General features: G+C 67.3%; 1 protein-coding gene across 1 annotated transcript in view; it reads right to left on the bottom strand.

Moving 5' to 3' along the window:
- Positions 1 to 16,183, bottom strand: part of ZFPM1 (zinc finger protein, FOG family member 1) — a 67,739-nt gene that overhangs the window by 13,676 nt on the left and 37,880 nt on the right. Inside the window, 1 exon segment of the mRNA XM_047078906.1 lies at positions 1,118 to 1,251. Within this exon segment, the coding sequence (XP_046934862.1) occupies positions 1,118 to 1,251 (134 nt within the window).

Raw genomic sequence — 16,183 nt, 5'->3', positions numbered from 1 at the left:
TCCGGGCCTTTTAGACGAGTGGCAATAGGGCTCGGAGGTGTTTCTTGAGCAGTGGCACGGCCAGGCCCCTCCTGGTTCCCGTCACACCCATGCTGCCCATTCTGCTGCCCCCAACGTACTTAATCGGCCCGCACATCCGTGCCCTTTCCTAACCAAAACGTATCTATCTATTTTTACGTAGGCTCCGTACCTAATTCAGGCCCGGACTCACGACCCTGAGATTAAGACCTGAGCTGAGAACGGGGCGCCTGGGTGGTTCAGTCTGTTAAGCATCTGGCCCTCGACTGTGGCTCAGAGCACCGTATCACAGTTTGTGAGTTCGAGCCCCGCGTCGGGCTCTGCGCTGTCAGCGTGGGGCCTGCTTGGGATCTCTCTCTCTCTCTCTCTCTCTCTCTCTCTCTCTCTCTCTCTCTCTCCCTCCCTCCCTCCCTCTCTCTGCCCCTCCCCTGCTCACTCTGTCTCCCAAAATAAATAAATACACTTAAAAAAAAAAAAAAAAGACCTGAGCTGAGATCAAGAGTCGGATGGACACTTAACTGACCACGCCACCCGCTCCCCTGAAATGTATTTAAAGGGAGCCTTTGTGTCCCTGCAGGAAGACGCAAGCGACAAGACCCAGGGGGGCCACCTGGTTACAGACGGAGGTCAGAAAGCGCAGGGAGGCAAGGACACCGGGGCACCAGAGGCACCCTCGGCTGTCGTGGGGAGGACCCAGGGGAAAACGTGCATCTCGGCCTCTGCCGCAGGGGTCCCCCGGCTGCGACAGAAGCGTCTCACGTGCCCCGCCCACAAAGGCCAGGCCTGGATCCCCACTCGGTTCCTCGTTGCCTCCCCAAGTTCAAACACCAGCTTCTCCCTCTGTTTTGCCAACCTCTAGTCATCCATCAAGGGCCCACGTGAAGAACCCCTCCTCCAGGAAGCCTCCCCTGCGCTCCTTCCCGCCTTCCTGGTCCCAGTGTCTCCGGTCCCCATCTCCGACGCACCGCACACAGGGTGGCAGGTGTTCCCGGGCTGGAGTGTAGCCTGGACTCAGCTCCCGGGGCAGAAGGGGTCTGTGCCCCGGGCTGGACTCTGCCCTGCGGCTGGTGGCTGGGCTGCTGCGGCCGGGGCTCCTTACCGGTTGCACCTGCCCAGGGGACGAGGCTCTGCTCTGGATGGTCCCACGGAAGGGGCCCCAGGACAGCCCCTCGGCCAGGCTGCGTCGAGCCCGCACGCACCTCTGCCCGTCCTGTAGCACCGGCTCCAGCTCGTCTGTGGGGAGAAACACGGGGGCTGTGAGGCGGGCCCAGTGGAGGGGACCACCCGGCGCCGCCACCCAGCCAGGTGCAGTCCCGCTCTGCAGCCCCCCAGTCCCCACGAGGAGCGGCCACGGCGGCGGGGGGGGGGGGGGAGGCGGCCCCGGGGCCCGGGGCCTGAGATCCCCGGGGGGCCGGCCAGCCTCTGCAGCAGGCCCTTGCCTGGGAGACAGCGAGGGGCAGGACGGGGTTCCTGAGCCGCACCGGAGCAGGGGACCAGGGCTGCTCCGTTAGGACCCGTGTCTCACGCAGCCCAGGGCACTGCCGGCCAGCTTTCCCGGGTCGGGGATGCGATCCCTGCTGCTTCCGCCGGAGACGGTGCAGAGCAGAGGACGTGACGTCCACGAGGCTTGCCCCCTGTCCCTCCGTACGGTCCTCCCAGCCCCGCCCCCATTGGATTGAGCCCCCCCCAGATCCACAGAGCAAGCCTGTGCGGGCAGCTGTGGAAATGCGGGGCCTCGATTTCCACATCTCTGAGACGGGGACCCCAACACTTCCTTCTTCCTGGGGCTGCGCGAGGCTTGGCTGCGGGAGTCTAGCGACACCCTTAGCACAGGGTCCACAGAGGGGAAACCAAGTCAAAGCACCGAGCTCTCCCCCCAAAGGCTCAGCAAAGCCAGAATCTGCACCTGAGTGGCCCTGATGTTGGCTCCGCTCACTCCTTGCAGATCAGCAGGGACGGGTGGGGACCCTCAAATGCTGATGCCCCTGTGCCCCAACTTCAAACACCGGTTTCTTCCTCTGCCAACTTCTACTCATTCATCAAGGGGCCACCTGCTTTCTGGAAAGGTCTAGGTGCTGAGTCTTGCTACCTCTCTGCATGGTCTCCCTGAGCTGAGGGTGTGGACGCTCAGGGGCCGACGCCGCCCATGCCACAGGGCTGGGGGTGCAAACGCTCCGGGCTCCCGCAGCTCCCGTGGCCCAGGCGATGGCTCCCGCGGCACTTGGTGCACGGCCCCCCGCCGGATTCTGTTACATTTATACAGACAGATGGGCCTCTGTTGTGAGCCCCTGAGACCGTCATTCTCACTCGGGCAGGACTGCGATTTGGCCCGGCCTCGCTGCACGGGCCACATGACTTTCCGTAGTGGCCGAATGTCGGCCCCCAGAAGATACATCCACCAGGAACCTGTGCACTTGCCCTTATTTGGAAAAAGGGTCTGTGCAGATGTGATCAAGTCAGGAGCTCAAGATGAGACCATCCTGGATTATCTGATGGGACCCTAAATCCTATGACAAATGTCCTTATAAATGACACAGAAGAGACAGGGAAGAGGGCCCCGTGAGGACAGGCAGAGACCAGAGTGATGGGTCGGGAGGAAGCCGCACATGGGGCCCCGGGAACTGTGAGGGGCAGAAGGACCCTCCCCTGGAGCCTCCGGAGGGAGCGTGGGCCAGGCACACCTTGGCTGGGGGCTTCTGGCCCCAGCGCTGGGAGAGAGCAGATGTCTGATGTTTTAAGGCCCCAAGGTTGTACACAATTGTCAGGGCCGCCCTGGGAGACCCACGCCTGGCACGTTTCCTGCCCGCCCAGGGCCTCGGTGTCCTCCCAGGACAAGGGGCCGGGGGTGGGCGTGCCCTCAGAGTGCCGTCCCTTCCCAGATCCCACACACTCTGCCCAGGAAGTCCGGGCTGCCTTGTGCCTCGGATGCCGTCCGGGCTGCCTGGGCCCACAGAGGCTTCACGTGGCCTGGCCTGGTCCCCAAGCGAGCGCTGCGGCCGCGGCCCCACTTCCTGGAGCCCCGATCAGGCAGGCTGTGGCCTTAATGGGCCCGATTATCAGATAACTGCCAGCCTAATGGCAGAGATAACGTGTAAATACGCCAGGAGGCCCGGCTAAAACGTTCTAACTGGGTCCTTGTCTTCCCCGGGGCAGATAAGATGGCAGGGGACCAGGATGAGGCCGAGGAGGCCGGCACCCCTTTACCAGCCCCCCCCCAGAGAGGGGGGCAGAGGCTGGCACTGTCACTTTGCAGCTCACCCATGAGGGGCCATGTCCCTTGCGGACCCGCCCAGGACACCTGGGTCCCAGCCCAGGGCTCTGCCCACAGCCCACCCCCTCCCTGGCCCCACGGGGGCCGTCCTCAGGGGCAGGGGTGTGTCTGGCCAGCACGAAGTCGCCCACCCCTGCTCAAATGCGCCTACGAAGTCGGTTGTCTCCTGACATCCCCCACACGGACAAGGATGCTGGGGCCCCAAGAGGCCACATGGCTGGCGGGAGGATGCCCCCTGGATTCTGCGCATACTGGACCTCCGGTCCCCCCTGCTGGCCAGCCCTCAGGGGACGGCATGTGTGAGGGAGGGATGGGGAGTACAGGGCCCCCTGAAGGTGAGCTCGCCGGGTACTCACTTTTCCATCCACTCTTCTGTCAGGCCGTCCGATGGGTCAGAGCCCACGCGGCACGAGCCTGTGCCCCGCACCCCTGCTCCCCTACTCGTGGCAGCGGGTCAAGGGGGAATCGTCCAGAACCCCGACGCGGCCTGCCCGTATCCAGACAGCCAGAAACCGCTGGTCGGCCTGCGCGTGGGCTCTGAACAGGGATGCCCCCTTGCCTCTCTGGACCTCCCTTCTGCCGGGACCACAGACAAGACAGGGATGGTGACCGTGACTCCCGTCTTCGCCTACTTCCCCTGTCAGTGTCTAGGACATCTGAAACATCCTGGCCTTGTGGGGCACCGAGCTCCCCCCTCCCCCCGACGACGCCTTCCACCCGAGGCTGACGGGCCCCCCTTCCCGTGGGAGGAAGAACTCAGGATCCAGCGCGTGGGTGGCCGGCCCGGGGGTCCCCGAGGGCAGAGGAGGCGTGGGGGCGACCGGGCTTCCCGGGCTGTCCCTGGCTGCTCACACCTGCACAGTCCTGAGGTTTCTCTCTCGGGGCCCCCAGCCCTGGCGGCGACGGGGGAAAGGGGCAGAGCCAGGGTGCCTCCGCACCCCGCCCACCGGGCACCCACAGGCAAAGAGCCATGCTCCCTAATCGGAGCCTCAGGGCCGGCAGGCCGAGCCTCCCAGATAACAGCGTGGCTGGCGTTTCCCACGGCAGCCGGTCCATCTTTGGGTATCTTGCACCGCCAGAGGGTGGGCTGGCTCCCGATAAAGGCTGCCATTCTGCATGCCTGAGGGCAGAACCCACCACTCAGGGCTTGCTGGGGGCTGGTCAAGGCCTGGGAGAGGTGAGGCGGCCAGGGAATGGGGAAACCTGGGCTGGGGATAGGGCAACGGTCACCATGATAACCCACCTCCCTGGTTCGGGGAGGCTGGTTCTGAGGGGCCGAGCATTTGCGGGGTGATGACGAAGTGCACAACCTGTGCAACTGTACCCGGTGGCCCTGGTGATGTTCAACATCCATGTGCTCAGATAACTTATTTCCAGCAAACGGTTCCTGTCCAACCCCTTGCGTAGCTGAGAGAGGGCCAAGCGGTATCAGAGCCCAGTTAGCATCCGCCAGAGACCCTCTCTGAGCAGAAGTAAACCTGCATCAGAAAACAGAGGGGAGAAGGGTACCTATTCCTGGCCCAGAGTGAATAAAAGTATAAATGAGTGAGGGCAAGGGGCCTCAGGGGTGGGAGGCACTGAGCCGGGGGGAGGAGCTGGCAGGAAGACGGACAGGCAGGAAAACACGGTTATTTTTAAACAGCCTCTACGACAGCCGGAGGACCCGCGGCAGCCACGGAGGCGGCTCCCAACCACACCCACAGGGACCTGGGGCCATGAGCACCCAAGCCACACCGCAGGCTCTGGCTGCAGGGGGCACAGAACCCGGGTCTCTGGAATCCTGGCTCAGCGCTCAGTCACACCCGGGGCAGGCACAGCCTCTGCCCTCTGGGTCTCTCGGGAGACGCGAGCGGTGACAGCCGTGAGGGTGGGCCAGCTGGAGCGGGCTTCCAGGTGGAGGTGTCCTCCTTCCCGGCAGCCTCCCGTGATCCCTGTTTCTTCCGGGCTCCGGAGCAGCGGGGGTGAGCGGGACAGAGACACCAGCTCCAGCTAGGTCCTGGCCATGACCTTCCGGCCCTCCGTGCCTTGGCTTCCATCCCCTCGGCTAGACACGAGGGTGATCCCAACACGGTTCCCGGCCCCCGCTCGGCGGGCCTTAGCCAAGGGCTTGGGACAGTTGGCAGGCAGTCCTTCCCGCCACACTGGAGTTCCTCCCCCCGGGTACAGAGGGGTAATCGAGGCTCAGAGGGGTGAAGCTACTGGCTCAAGGCACGGGACAGGGAGGGGAGATGTGACCCGGAGCCCCAGCCGTGCTCACGGCCAGGGCCTTGACACCCTGCTCTGGCGGGATGCAGGCGGCGGGAGCTCGTGGCGGGCCAGACCCTCCCTGTCCTGTCCTGTCCTGTCCTGTCCTGTGGTCGACTCTTCCCGCCGTGTCCTCGGTTTCCCCTTCTGTCACGGTCTCCCTCCGTGGGGGTCAGGCTGTCACTACAGACACCGCATCAGGACAAAGACTCATTCATCCCGGCCAACAACCCACACACGTTATTTCCAGAACAAACACGGCGCACGGGGATTCAATTTCGCCCCCCAAGCGTCTGTGAGGAACCAGAGGAGAGGATTCAGCGTCTGCATACTTATATGATTTAAGCGTCTGCTTAGGTCTCAAAGCCCTCGGACGGCATCCCCAGGGGACAAAGGAGGCCGGCTCGGGATCCGCTTCTGGGGGCCTGGCGGAGGGGGTGGCCGGGTGACAGAACTGAGGTCTGGGCCCCAGCCCTGCCTCACGCCCCGGAGCCCTCGCGGTCAGCCTCAGCCGCGTGCGCGGTGCTCGAGGAGGCCCCGGTCTCTCCGTCCCGCGGAAGCAGCCCAGAGGGCGCGGGGTCCCACGGGGGCACAGCCACCCTGCCCGGACCGGACCCGACCTCCTTTCCGACGGGAGAGCCAGGGCTCCCGCCCAGACCGTGCGGCCTCAGGGCCCACCAGGTCTCAGCCCCCCGCCACCCCCCCCCCCCCCAGAGGCTGGCTCGTGGCTCTGACTCGGGGCAGCCCTGCGGTGCGTGGGAGTGTCCGAGTCGGGGGCTGCCCCTGCACCCCACCGGCTGGCTGTTCCTTCCAGGAGCCAAACTGTGCTCGTGCTGCCGGCTGGTGGCTTCCGGAGCGCAAAGTCCGGCGGCCCCGCGGGCCCCGCCCTGCACGGTGGGCTCTGGGGCCGCAGGAGGGCCCGGGGTCACCGCCAGCGCTCACCGATCTAACCCGCCCGTCGCCGGGCCCCGCCCTGTGGCTCCCACGGGCCAGCTGGCCCCAGCTTCATCGGGAGCGGCCCTATCTCAGGGATCGCGCTGTTTGCCTTTGATAAAAGTCAAAAAAAAGGGAGAGAAAAAGAGGGAGAGGGAGCGGAAGAAAGCTCCAGGGGCCGGCTGGCCCCACCCTGTGGGGTTCTAGAAGTCTCCGCGGGCGTGGGCCCAGAGCGGGGCAGGCTGGGAGGCTGTGTGTACTTCCAACACGTCCCGTACCGACATGGAAACCAGGCCCAGAGAGGGCGAGGGACTCTCTCAAGGTCACACGGCGGGCCGGGGCCGACGGGGGCGAGGGGGGCGGCGCGGGGTGAGGCGAGCCGGCCTCTGTCCCCCCGGGCCTGGGCCCGGCTGGCACAGGCTGTCCCTCAGCGAGGAGCCAGGCAGGCCCCCTGCTCGCACGCTCGCACAGACGAGCTCCCTGGACGCCCAGGGCCTGGAGCATCGGGCTAGCGGCCTGGGCCAAGGTCACGGCTGTGAAGGCCAGTCCCTTTTCTGCCCCCAACTGAACCCTCCTGACTGTGGGAAGGCCCTGAGCTCGGAGGCCGGTGAGGTGCTAGAAAGACCGAGAGGTCGGGTGGCTCCCCCTCCTGCCTCACGGGACCACCGCCGTCTAGGCTGTCCCCACGCGGCCACTGTCGCCCTCCAGGCTCCGTCCTCACGCGGCCACCACCGCCTTCCAGACTCTGCCCCACGCAGCCACCACCGTCCAGACTGTCCCCACACGGCCACCACCATCCAGGCTCTGTCCCAAAATGGCCACTGCCACCGTCCGGGCTCTGTCCCCACACGGCCACCGCCGCCGTCCAGGCTCTGCCCCACGCGGCCACCACCGTCCAGACTGTCCCCACACGGCCACCACCATCCAGGCTCTGTCCCAAAATGGCCACTGCCACTGTCCGGGCTCTGTCCCCACACGGCCACCACCGCCGTCCAGGCTCTGTCCCCACACGGCCACTGTCGCCATCCAGGCTCTGTCCCCACGCGGCCACTGCTGCCATCCAGGCCCTGTCCCCACATGGCCACCACCATCCAGGCTCTGTCCCCACGTGGCCACTACTGTCCAGGCCCTGTCCCCACATGACCACTGCCACCGTCCAGGCTCTGTCCCCACGTGGCCACTGATGCCCTCCAGGCTCTGTCCTCATGCAGCCACCGCTGTCGAGGCTGTCCCCACGCGGCCACTGTCGCCCTCCAGGCTCTGTCCCCACATGGCCACCGCCACCGTCCAGACTGTCCCCACATGGCCACCACCATCCAGGCTCTGTCCCAACATGGCCGCTGCCATCCAGGCTGTCCCCACGTGGCTACTACCATCCAGGCTCTGTCCCCATGCAGCCACCACCCTCCAGGCCCTGTCCCCACACAGCCACCACCACCTTCCAGGTTCTGCCCCACGTGGCCACCGCCATCCAGGCTCTGTCCCCACGTGGCCACTACTGTCCAGGCCCTGTCCCCACATGACCACTGCCACCGTCCAGGCTCTGTCCCCACGTGGCCACTGCCATCCAGGCTGTCCCCACGTGGCCACCGCCCTCCAGGCTCTGTCCCCACGTGACCACTGCCACCGTCCAGGCTCTGTCCCCACGCAGCCACTGCCATCCAGGCTGTCCCCACGTGGCCACCGCCCTCCAGGCCCTGTCCCCACGTGGCCACTGCCACCATCCAGGCTCTGCCCCACGTGGCCACTACTGTCCAGGCCCTGTCCCCACATGACCACTGCCACCATCCAGGCCCTGTCCCCACACGACCACCACTGCCTTCCAGGTTCTGTCCCCATACGGCCACTGTCACCGTCCAGGCTGTGTCCCCACACGGCCACCACTGCCCTCCAGGCCCTGTCCCCACACAGCCACCACCGCCTTCCAGGCTCTGTCCCCACGTGGCCACTACTGTCCAGGCCCTGTCCCCACATGACCACTGCCACCGTCCAGGCTCTGTCCCCACGTGGCCACTGCCATCCAGGCTGTCCCCACGCGGCCACTGTCGCCCTCCAGGCTCTGTCCCAACATGGCCACTGCCATCCAGGCTGTCCTCACGTGGCCACCGCCCTCCAGGCCCTGTCCCCACACGGCCACCACCGCCTTCCAGGCTCTGCCCCACATGGCCACCGCCATCCAGGCTCTGTCCCCACGTGGCCACTGCCGCCCTCCAGGCCCTGTCCCCACACGGCCACCACCGCCTTCCAGGCTCTGCCCCACGTGGCCACCGCCATCCAGGCTCTGTCCCCACACAGCCACCGCCCTCCAGGGTCTGTCCCCTCTGCAGCTTTAGCAGCTGACCACGGACCTGCCCTTCTGGAACAGAGCTGCCTTGGGTGGGCGGGCAGGAGACTGACCCCTATTAACCCGGCTGAGCCCCGGGGGCTCGAGAGCCTGGTTTGTATCCCACCACGGCCCCCTCCCAGCTGGACGGGTCACTTCCCTCTCAGCACTCGGCTATTCCTTACGCGAAATGGGGGTGGGGGGAAGAGTCCCCGCCTCACAGGTCAGCACAAGGCGAGGTGCATCCAGCCAGGCCGCCAGAGTCCCACGTGACGCCGGCCGGGCTCTGCCCCTCCGGGGGTCGCCTCTCCTAAGACACACGCTACCAGCGCCCGCTCTCAGCGGTGACGGAACCTCCAGCAGCACCACAGGGCCCCCAGTCCCTGCCTCTGAGCCCGCGTGCGACAGTGGGACCCAGCGGCAGCCACCGCCAGACACCCTCGGCCCCGGCGCGTTGGGAGATCTGGGGCCTGTTCCCGCCTGTTGGGAGGGCAGAACCTGGTGACCCGGGAACACCAAGCAGGGGCCGCATGGAGGGCCCCCTCCTGGACGGCCCTGCTCGCGTGCAATCCTCCCGTACTCCGGCTGGAGGAGGCCGGGTCCCCATCGGCTTCTGGGAACATCTGTACCTGCTGGGGCCCACCCTGTCGGCCCGTTTTTGCTTCCTGTATACACATGGGGCCACAAGGCCAGAGGAGGGGGACTCGGGACAGGCTGAGCTGGAGGCGAGGAAGGCACGGGGCCGTGTTCCAGTGGGTCGGCGAGGTCAAAGTACACGGTGGGCGGCCAGGGGCTCCGCGGGAGGCCTGTCCCGATGCTGCCTCTCCCCAAACCCGGACACCAGCCGGAGGCGCCCACTGTCCCCTGGGACAGTGCTAAGATGCCCCCCAGGCTGCTGTCCTTCACGCCATCCCACCCCGCAGGCCCCGGGAAGCGTACGCACGCCCACAGAGACTGGGACCCCAGGGCCAGGAGACCCAGAGCCGTGGGGCCAGCCAGCCGGCATGTGCCCTGGACCAAGCCATACCTGAATGCCACGTCGGGGAAAAAAGGGGAGAGCCTGATTCCAGCCCTCCCCGTCGCCAGTGGCCATGGCACCTTTGGGCAGACCCCACCCCATCTCAGGCCCCAGGATCCCGTCTGTGAATTATGGGGACACGGTGTTGGGGAACAACGGCGGGGTCCGTCTCCCCTTGCCAGTCGACAAAAGCAAGACTTGGAAAAGCTGAGGGACTGTCTGAGGTCACAGAGCCCAGGTCCCTCGGACCTCAACCTAGGCCGCATGGCCTCACTCACAGCGGATCTGGAACGTCAGGTGGCCGGGACACCCCCGATGCGGGATGCCGGGATGCCCCGGCGGATCTGGAAGCACGGCCGTGGCCCCATTTCACAGGTGGGAGCAGCGAGGCTGAGCGGGGCAGGAGACGATCCCTGTGTCCAGGCAGTGGCCCCACGGCATTTAGTACGGCCACGGTGGAAGGAATCATGTGACGTGTGCTGCTGTCTGCCAGGTACGACAGGGCGAGGGGGCCACGGACACACACGCGATCACCGCCTCCAAAGCAAAGTCACTTGAGGCCTCAACGGATTAGTGGCTCCCGGGGATTCGGGGTGAGGGTTTCCACCCTGCCTCCGGCCCCGGCGACCCCACAGAGCGTCCCCGGAAGGTGCAGACCGCCGTGGGAGGGCCAGGGTCTGGGGAGAGGCAGCCAGGGGGCCCAGGGCCTGTGAACTGAGGACGTGTATAAAAACGGGGCCCAACAGCTGTCATCCTTCAGATTTCACCTACGCGCTGGGATTTCTGGCCTCACGGGGGCACCATGGCACAGCCGGACAGCCGGGCTCTGGCCCCCGCAGGGCTATGACCCCTGAGAGGGTGACCGCCTCTCCTCAGGACGACGCCCCACCCCTGCACCCGTTCCCAGGGCCCTCCCTGACCCACTGCACACGGGGGCCACTCCCGGCTGCCCCCACCCCAGACCCACCACCGCTCGAGAGGGTCTCCAGCTCCTCTGCCCACGGTGGCCCCACCGGCTTCTGGGCCTGGATGCAGATGTCCAGCCTGCAGGGGCCCTTCCTTCTCTCCCCAGCCCGAGGTTTTCGAAGGGTCTCAAGCCCAGAACCTCCCTTCCTAAGGTGGTCGCAGGGGGCCAGGCTGGAGGGCGTGGGTTCCGGAGCTCGGACCCTGAGGCCTCTCTCTCCCCTTGGCACGGGGCCTACCTGCCAGGAGGCGACGGCGGCCCGCCCAGCCCACACCTGCCCGAGGTGCGTTTGCCACTGGACGTGGGCCTATGCCACTGGGCGTGGCGCCATTTGTCCCAACCCTCCTCCGGCCGCCGAGCACTGCTCAGCGGCTGCGTCACGTGGGGCTGGCCCGAGCCCTGGGGGAGCTGGCGGGCAGGCGGCGTCCCTGGGAGCCACACAGAGGGGGCTGGCGGGCCCACACCACGGCCAGCTCTGCCGTGGGCCAGCGGGTGCCGGCCACGGTGCCCACCACGGGGCGTGGCCCCGGACGCCTGGCCGGGGACCTCCGTGTGCCTGTCCCCCATGCAGGCAGTGGGGGCGATGCCATCGGCTACCGGCCCCTCCCTGCCTCTTGGCCTTGTCACACCCTGGGCTCCCGTCACCTCTAGTGCTAGGGGTGCTGACGGTTGTGTCCTGGAGGCCCTGAGAGTGCCTGCGACCCAGTGGCCACCCGTGTCTGGAGGACGGTGGCTGGAAGCAGGGCCAGCGGTGGACGGCCCAGAGCAGCTGAGAAGCCACGGGCCGGGGAGAAGGGGCGCCGGTCCCCCGGGGAGACACAGGGAGGCCCAGAGTGGCTGCCCTGGGGAGGGCCCAGCCCATCCACAAAGCAGGGCATTGCCAGGGGGTGGGGGCAGGCAAGGAGAGAGGCGGACCGGCCTAGGTCACCTGGAGCTGCCCTGGGACCACCGTGGGTCTGCACCGCCAGCCAGCAGGGGGGCAGTGGCACGGAGGGCAGCCCTCAGATGCTGGAGCCCCCGCTCTGCCCCCGCCCCACCCACCAGCTGGTGCCTGTGAACCTCCCTCCCTATCGCCGAAACATCGCTGGAAATTATTGATTTTTTGACACAGAACAACAGCCCATCTTTATCGGGCTGAACCCTGGCCCCAGCTAATGGTGGAGCTGGGGCCTCCTGGGATGGCCAGCAGCCCAGGGTGGGGCCTGCAGGGGCCCTTCACCACTGGGGGGGGGCGGGTGGCAGGCTCAGGGAGAGGGGTCCGGGGGGCTGGGAGGGGCAGAGCGTCCGCGGCCATCCGGACCGGGTCCCGCGTGGGTGGTAGGGGCCCCGCGGGCAGCTCAGAGCCAGGTCCGGGGGGGCGGTCACAGTGGGGGCTGCCCTGAGCTCTGATCACCCCACCTGAACCCCCAACCCGGGGCTTCTTGGGGACCTGGTTGTGCCGTCAGACACTTCCCCCTCGGGCACGGCCAAGAGCAGCTCGTCTGGCAGGAGGAGACAGGGTGGGTGGTGGGGCCTGAGACCCCTTAGCAGTGTGCGCACTGGGCCCGACGCACCCCGCCAAGACGACCTCCGATGGACGAGGTCTCCCCTCAGCCCCGTGGGATCTGAGAACCCCGGTTTCCAGGAGCCTCGAAGTGGGAGAACTCATGGTACCTCCAGCCTTCTTGAAAAGCCAACTGCCCTGGGTCTCTGGGCCTCAGTCTTCCCGGTTACGGAGTGGGGAGAGGCAATCCCACCAGCTCCCGGACCCGGGTTCTCTGGCCTTGGGAGACCCTGAGGCCTGAGCGCTGGGGTGGGGGTCCCTGGCTCTCCCCTGCCCCGCCTCATCCTGGCAGCGGGCTGGAAGCAGGATGTGTGATAAGGTAAAGAAAATACCTCCTGTGCAAACAGCTTATCTGGCTCCTATCGGTGTCCTGGCCCCTGCCCCCTGTTTTTCCAGGGGCCGACGCCACCGGGGGCCCTTCCTTCCCGTCCAGCCTCCAGCTCACCACCTCCTGGCCTCTGGCCCGGCCACGCACCCCGTTCCCTGCCTAGGTTGGGGAGCGGCCAGGGGTCCGGGCCCGGCCTCTCCTCTGTGAACTGAAGGGTAGGCGGGTGGGCAAGTGAGGGTCTGGGCAGAGCCTGGGTGGTCGCAGGGGTGAAGGCCGACGGGACGGCCCTCCTACCGCTGCCACTGCTGGCGGCCTGGGTGCTGCCCCCAGCCTGGCAGGTGCCTACCTCCACCCCGGGGGCATGGCAGCAGCAGGCATGGAGGTCAGAGGTCAGCCGGCACCATGGAGAATAAGACGCTGCCACCACCCGTGGCCCGGAGAGCCCTCAGGGGTTACAGAGATCCTTCCAGAAAAGGCAGCCTCCTGTCCGCCCCGCCCACAAAGGAGGCACTCACAAGAGGAGGGCCTGGGCCTGCCCTGCGTGGAACCCCAGACACCTGCCTTCACAGCACTGATCGGCTCGCCCTCAACCCCGCCCCCCTGCAGCACAGGCGTGGTTATTCTCCTCCTCACAGACGAGACCAAGGGTCAGAGCGGACCCGGCCACACAGCGAGGCGGGTGACGGAGTTCAAACCCAGAGGTCCGACCCCATCCAGGCCTCCATCCTTCAGGCCCCTTGAAGGGGAGGCAGGGAAGAAGGGGGCTGGGCTGGGGCAGGGGTCCAGGAAGCGGGGCGGGAGGCTCCGAGTAGAGGGCACTGCCCCCCGCATGTAGCAGGTGCAGCTCCTTCCTACCTCGCCTCTGCTCCGGAGCCCTCAGGGCGGCCGACCGGGCCCCAGATGGGGGGCCGTGCCCGCAGCTGGGCTCCGTGGGGGTGCTCGTGCCCAGCTCCAACCTGGCACGGGGGTGGCACGTGCCCGCCCTCCAAGACCCAGCAAGGCCCCTGGGCCCTGGGGCGGGGCGGGGCAAGTCCCGCAGAACCGCCTCAGGCAGTGGCAAGGTGACGGGTGGCGGTGGGGCCACCCGACGTTACCCCCGATCGGCTGTTACTGCCGCGGCCTTCGGGGTCCGTTCAGCCCCACGGTGTGCGCAGGGAGACGCGTGCCGACAGAACGGTTAGGAATCCTCGGGGAATGTGCTTTCAGAAACGTTTCTCCCTCTTCCGGTAGAGATTTTGCGGGTCGGCAGGGCCACGACGACAGTCCTCGCCACCCTATGCCTGTCCGCGCGGAGGTGACCGTGCGGGATAAATTCCTAGGAGGGGACTGCGGAGTCAGGGCCAGAGCTCGCGGCTGTGGCGTGGGGCGCAGCCAGGGGCACCCGGATGTCTGTGAGCTCTCGCCGGGAGGGCAGGGACGGGCCCGGGGCCCCAGGGAGGCCACGACACCCGATGGATGCCCACACATCCGGCCCACCTGCCCGAGGCGGCCTTGCCCTCGGGAGGCCGGGCCGGGCCGAAGGAGGGCCAACCCAGAGGCGGCTGCAGAGGGGCAAAGGCGGGTCCTGGGCGGGGGAGGGGGCCTCCCCGCGACGACGACGACGACGATGACACACAAAAGCCGCAGCGATAGCATCACGCCGTGTTTCAGGCCCAGCTCGGCCCTTTCGGGCAGGATATGACCAGCCCTCGAACCAATGGCGGCCCCTTTGTCCCATCTCCGGGGACCGATCTTATCGGCCGCATCCACGGCCGCCGTAATGGAAAAACACGGTGAGGAAATCAAAAGTTACGCACAGAGATAGAGGAATAATAAATAAATAAATAAACAAACATAAAGAGCGAGTGCTGGCTGCAGGGGAGGGGTCCCCAGGGGCGGGCGGGGGTGCTGCAGGTGGGGGCCTGGCTCCCATCCCGGGGGGGGTCCGACAGAGCCGCCGCACCTCGCCAAGCCTCGGTTTCCCTGCCTGTCAGGTGGGGCCGGGGGAGCCGGCTGGAGAAGGAACAGCCTGACGGGAGGCCCCAGCCGTGGCCGCACGGCCACAGGGAGGACCCACACGGTGCCCAGGGACCGCTGCGCCCTGCCCGGCCCCCGTCATGTCTCCCGACGGCCGGGCCCACAGAAGGGGGCCAGCTGGAGGCCAGGTCCGCCCCGGTGCGAGCGGTGCCCCGCAGGTCTGGGGTAACGGGACGGAGACAGCGAGGCTGACGATGCCGGAGTCAGGGACACTGACCGTGTCAGTGACAGCGACGGTGACAACGTGAGCAACAGCAGGAGTCCCTCTGTCGGCCCAGGGGCTGTGCCGGTGCTGGTCCTGGGAAGAGGGCCCTGCTGGCGTGGACGGCGGTGGCGGCTGTGGCGGGAACGGCCTGCTGTCACGCGCCGACCCCGTCAGCCCCCGGGTGTCTCCCACGTGCGTCTGCGGCCACCTCCTCGTGGAGGCCCCAGGCCACGCGGCCAGGCTGTGCGGAGTCTGGGTTTGGGCCCCGGAGGAGGACAGCGAGGGGACCTTCTGGAAGGGTCCCCCCAGGTGCGGGCGGGCGGACCCAGACCTGCAGCCCACTGACATTTGGGAGGCGCTGGCAGAGCAAAGGCGGACGGACGCTCAGACACGGCCTGGGGCCAGGGGGCGGTCTGGCCGGGGCAGGAAGCCGGTGGGAGGGCGGAGGAGGAAGCCAGGCTCGATTAGCGCCCGCGGCCAAGATAGGCCACCCTGGCCACAGATAGCCGCTCCCGGAAGGCCGGTGAGGTCAGCGGGCGGCACGGGGCAGGCGGCCAGGCCTGGGCCCCCACCCGCCGCCGGGACGGCCGAGGACTCAGGCCCCGGCCGTGCTCCCTGCCGGGTGCTGTGCCGCCCCCTCGCCCTCCGCCAGGCACAGTCTACACCCCGGGAGGCGTCGGAAAGCCCCTGGGCACCACGTGTGACAAGGCCAAGAGGAGCTGGGTGAGGGGACCTTTCCCCGGGAACCAGGGCCGCGAACCCAGTCCACTCAAGCGCCCGGTGGTGGTGGCCAGAAACGGTCACTGAACCTCTCCGGGCCTCAGTTTCCGCATCTGTAAAACGGGGAGCACGGCACCTGCTGCCAAATTTCCGTCAGCTTGTCTCCCGAGTCCACCCCCTGCGGCCCCGCCACAGGGCCTTTGCTCGGCTGCGCTGCAAAGGCCGGCTTACCCAGGGTGTCTGCAGCTTGCTCCCCGGCCCAGGGTGCTGTCTGTGCACATCCCCGCGGGTCAGGGGCATCTCCTCGCCCAGCACCAGCTGCCACATGCTCCCCTGCGTTTCTCTCGGTTAGTGTCCGAGCCCCTCGCGGTGCTCTCTGTCACGGGCCGTGGCTCCAGGAGAGCAGTGGCTGGTCTCTTTTGTTCCTGCGGTGTCCCCGGTGTCCGTTACAGGGGCCGGCACACGGGAGGTGCTCAACAGATAAGAGCGCAAACCAGGGGGCAGTGAGCTCTGGCGGGAGCCGCCCGGCGGACGGTGGTCCTCGCGTCCTGGTGCCATGCCCGCTGACCGCCTGCGCCTCTCACAGGCCCCGGCCCCCGG

The sequence above is a fragment of the Lynx rufus genome, unplaced genomic scaffold (assembly GCF_022079265.1).
Source record: "Lynx rufus isolate CCGP_SWC_20201006 ecotype Redwood Valley unplaced genomic scaffold, mLynRuf1.p SCAF_16, whole genome shotgun sequence".
In the NCBI taxonomy this organism is placed as follows: domain Eukaryota; kingdom Metazoa; phylum Chordata; class Mammalia; order Carnivora; family Felidae; genus Lynx; species Lynx rufus.
This window is presented reverse-complemented; position numbering and strand designations above follow the sequence as displayed.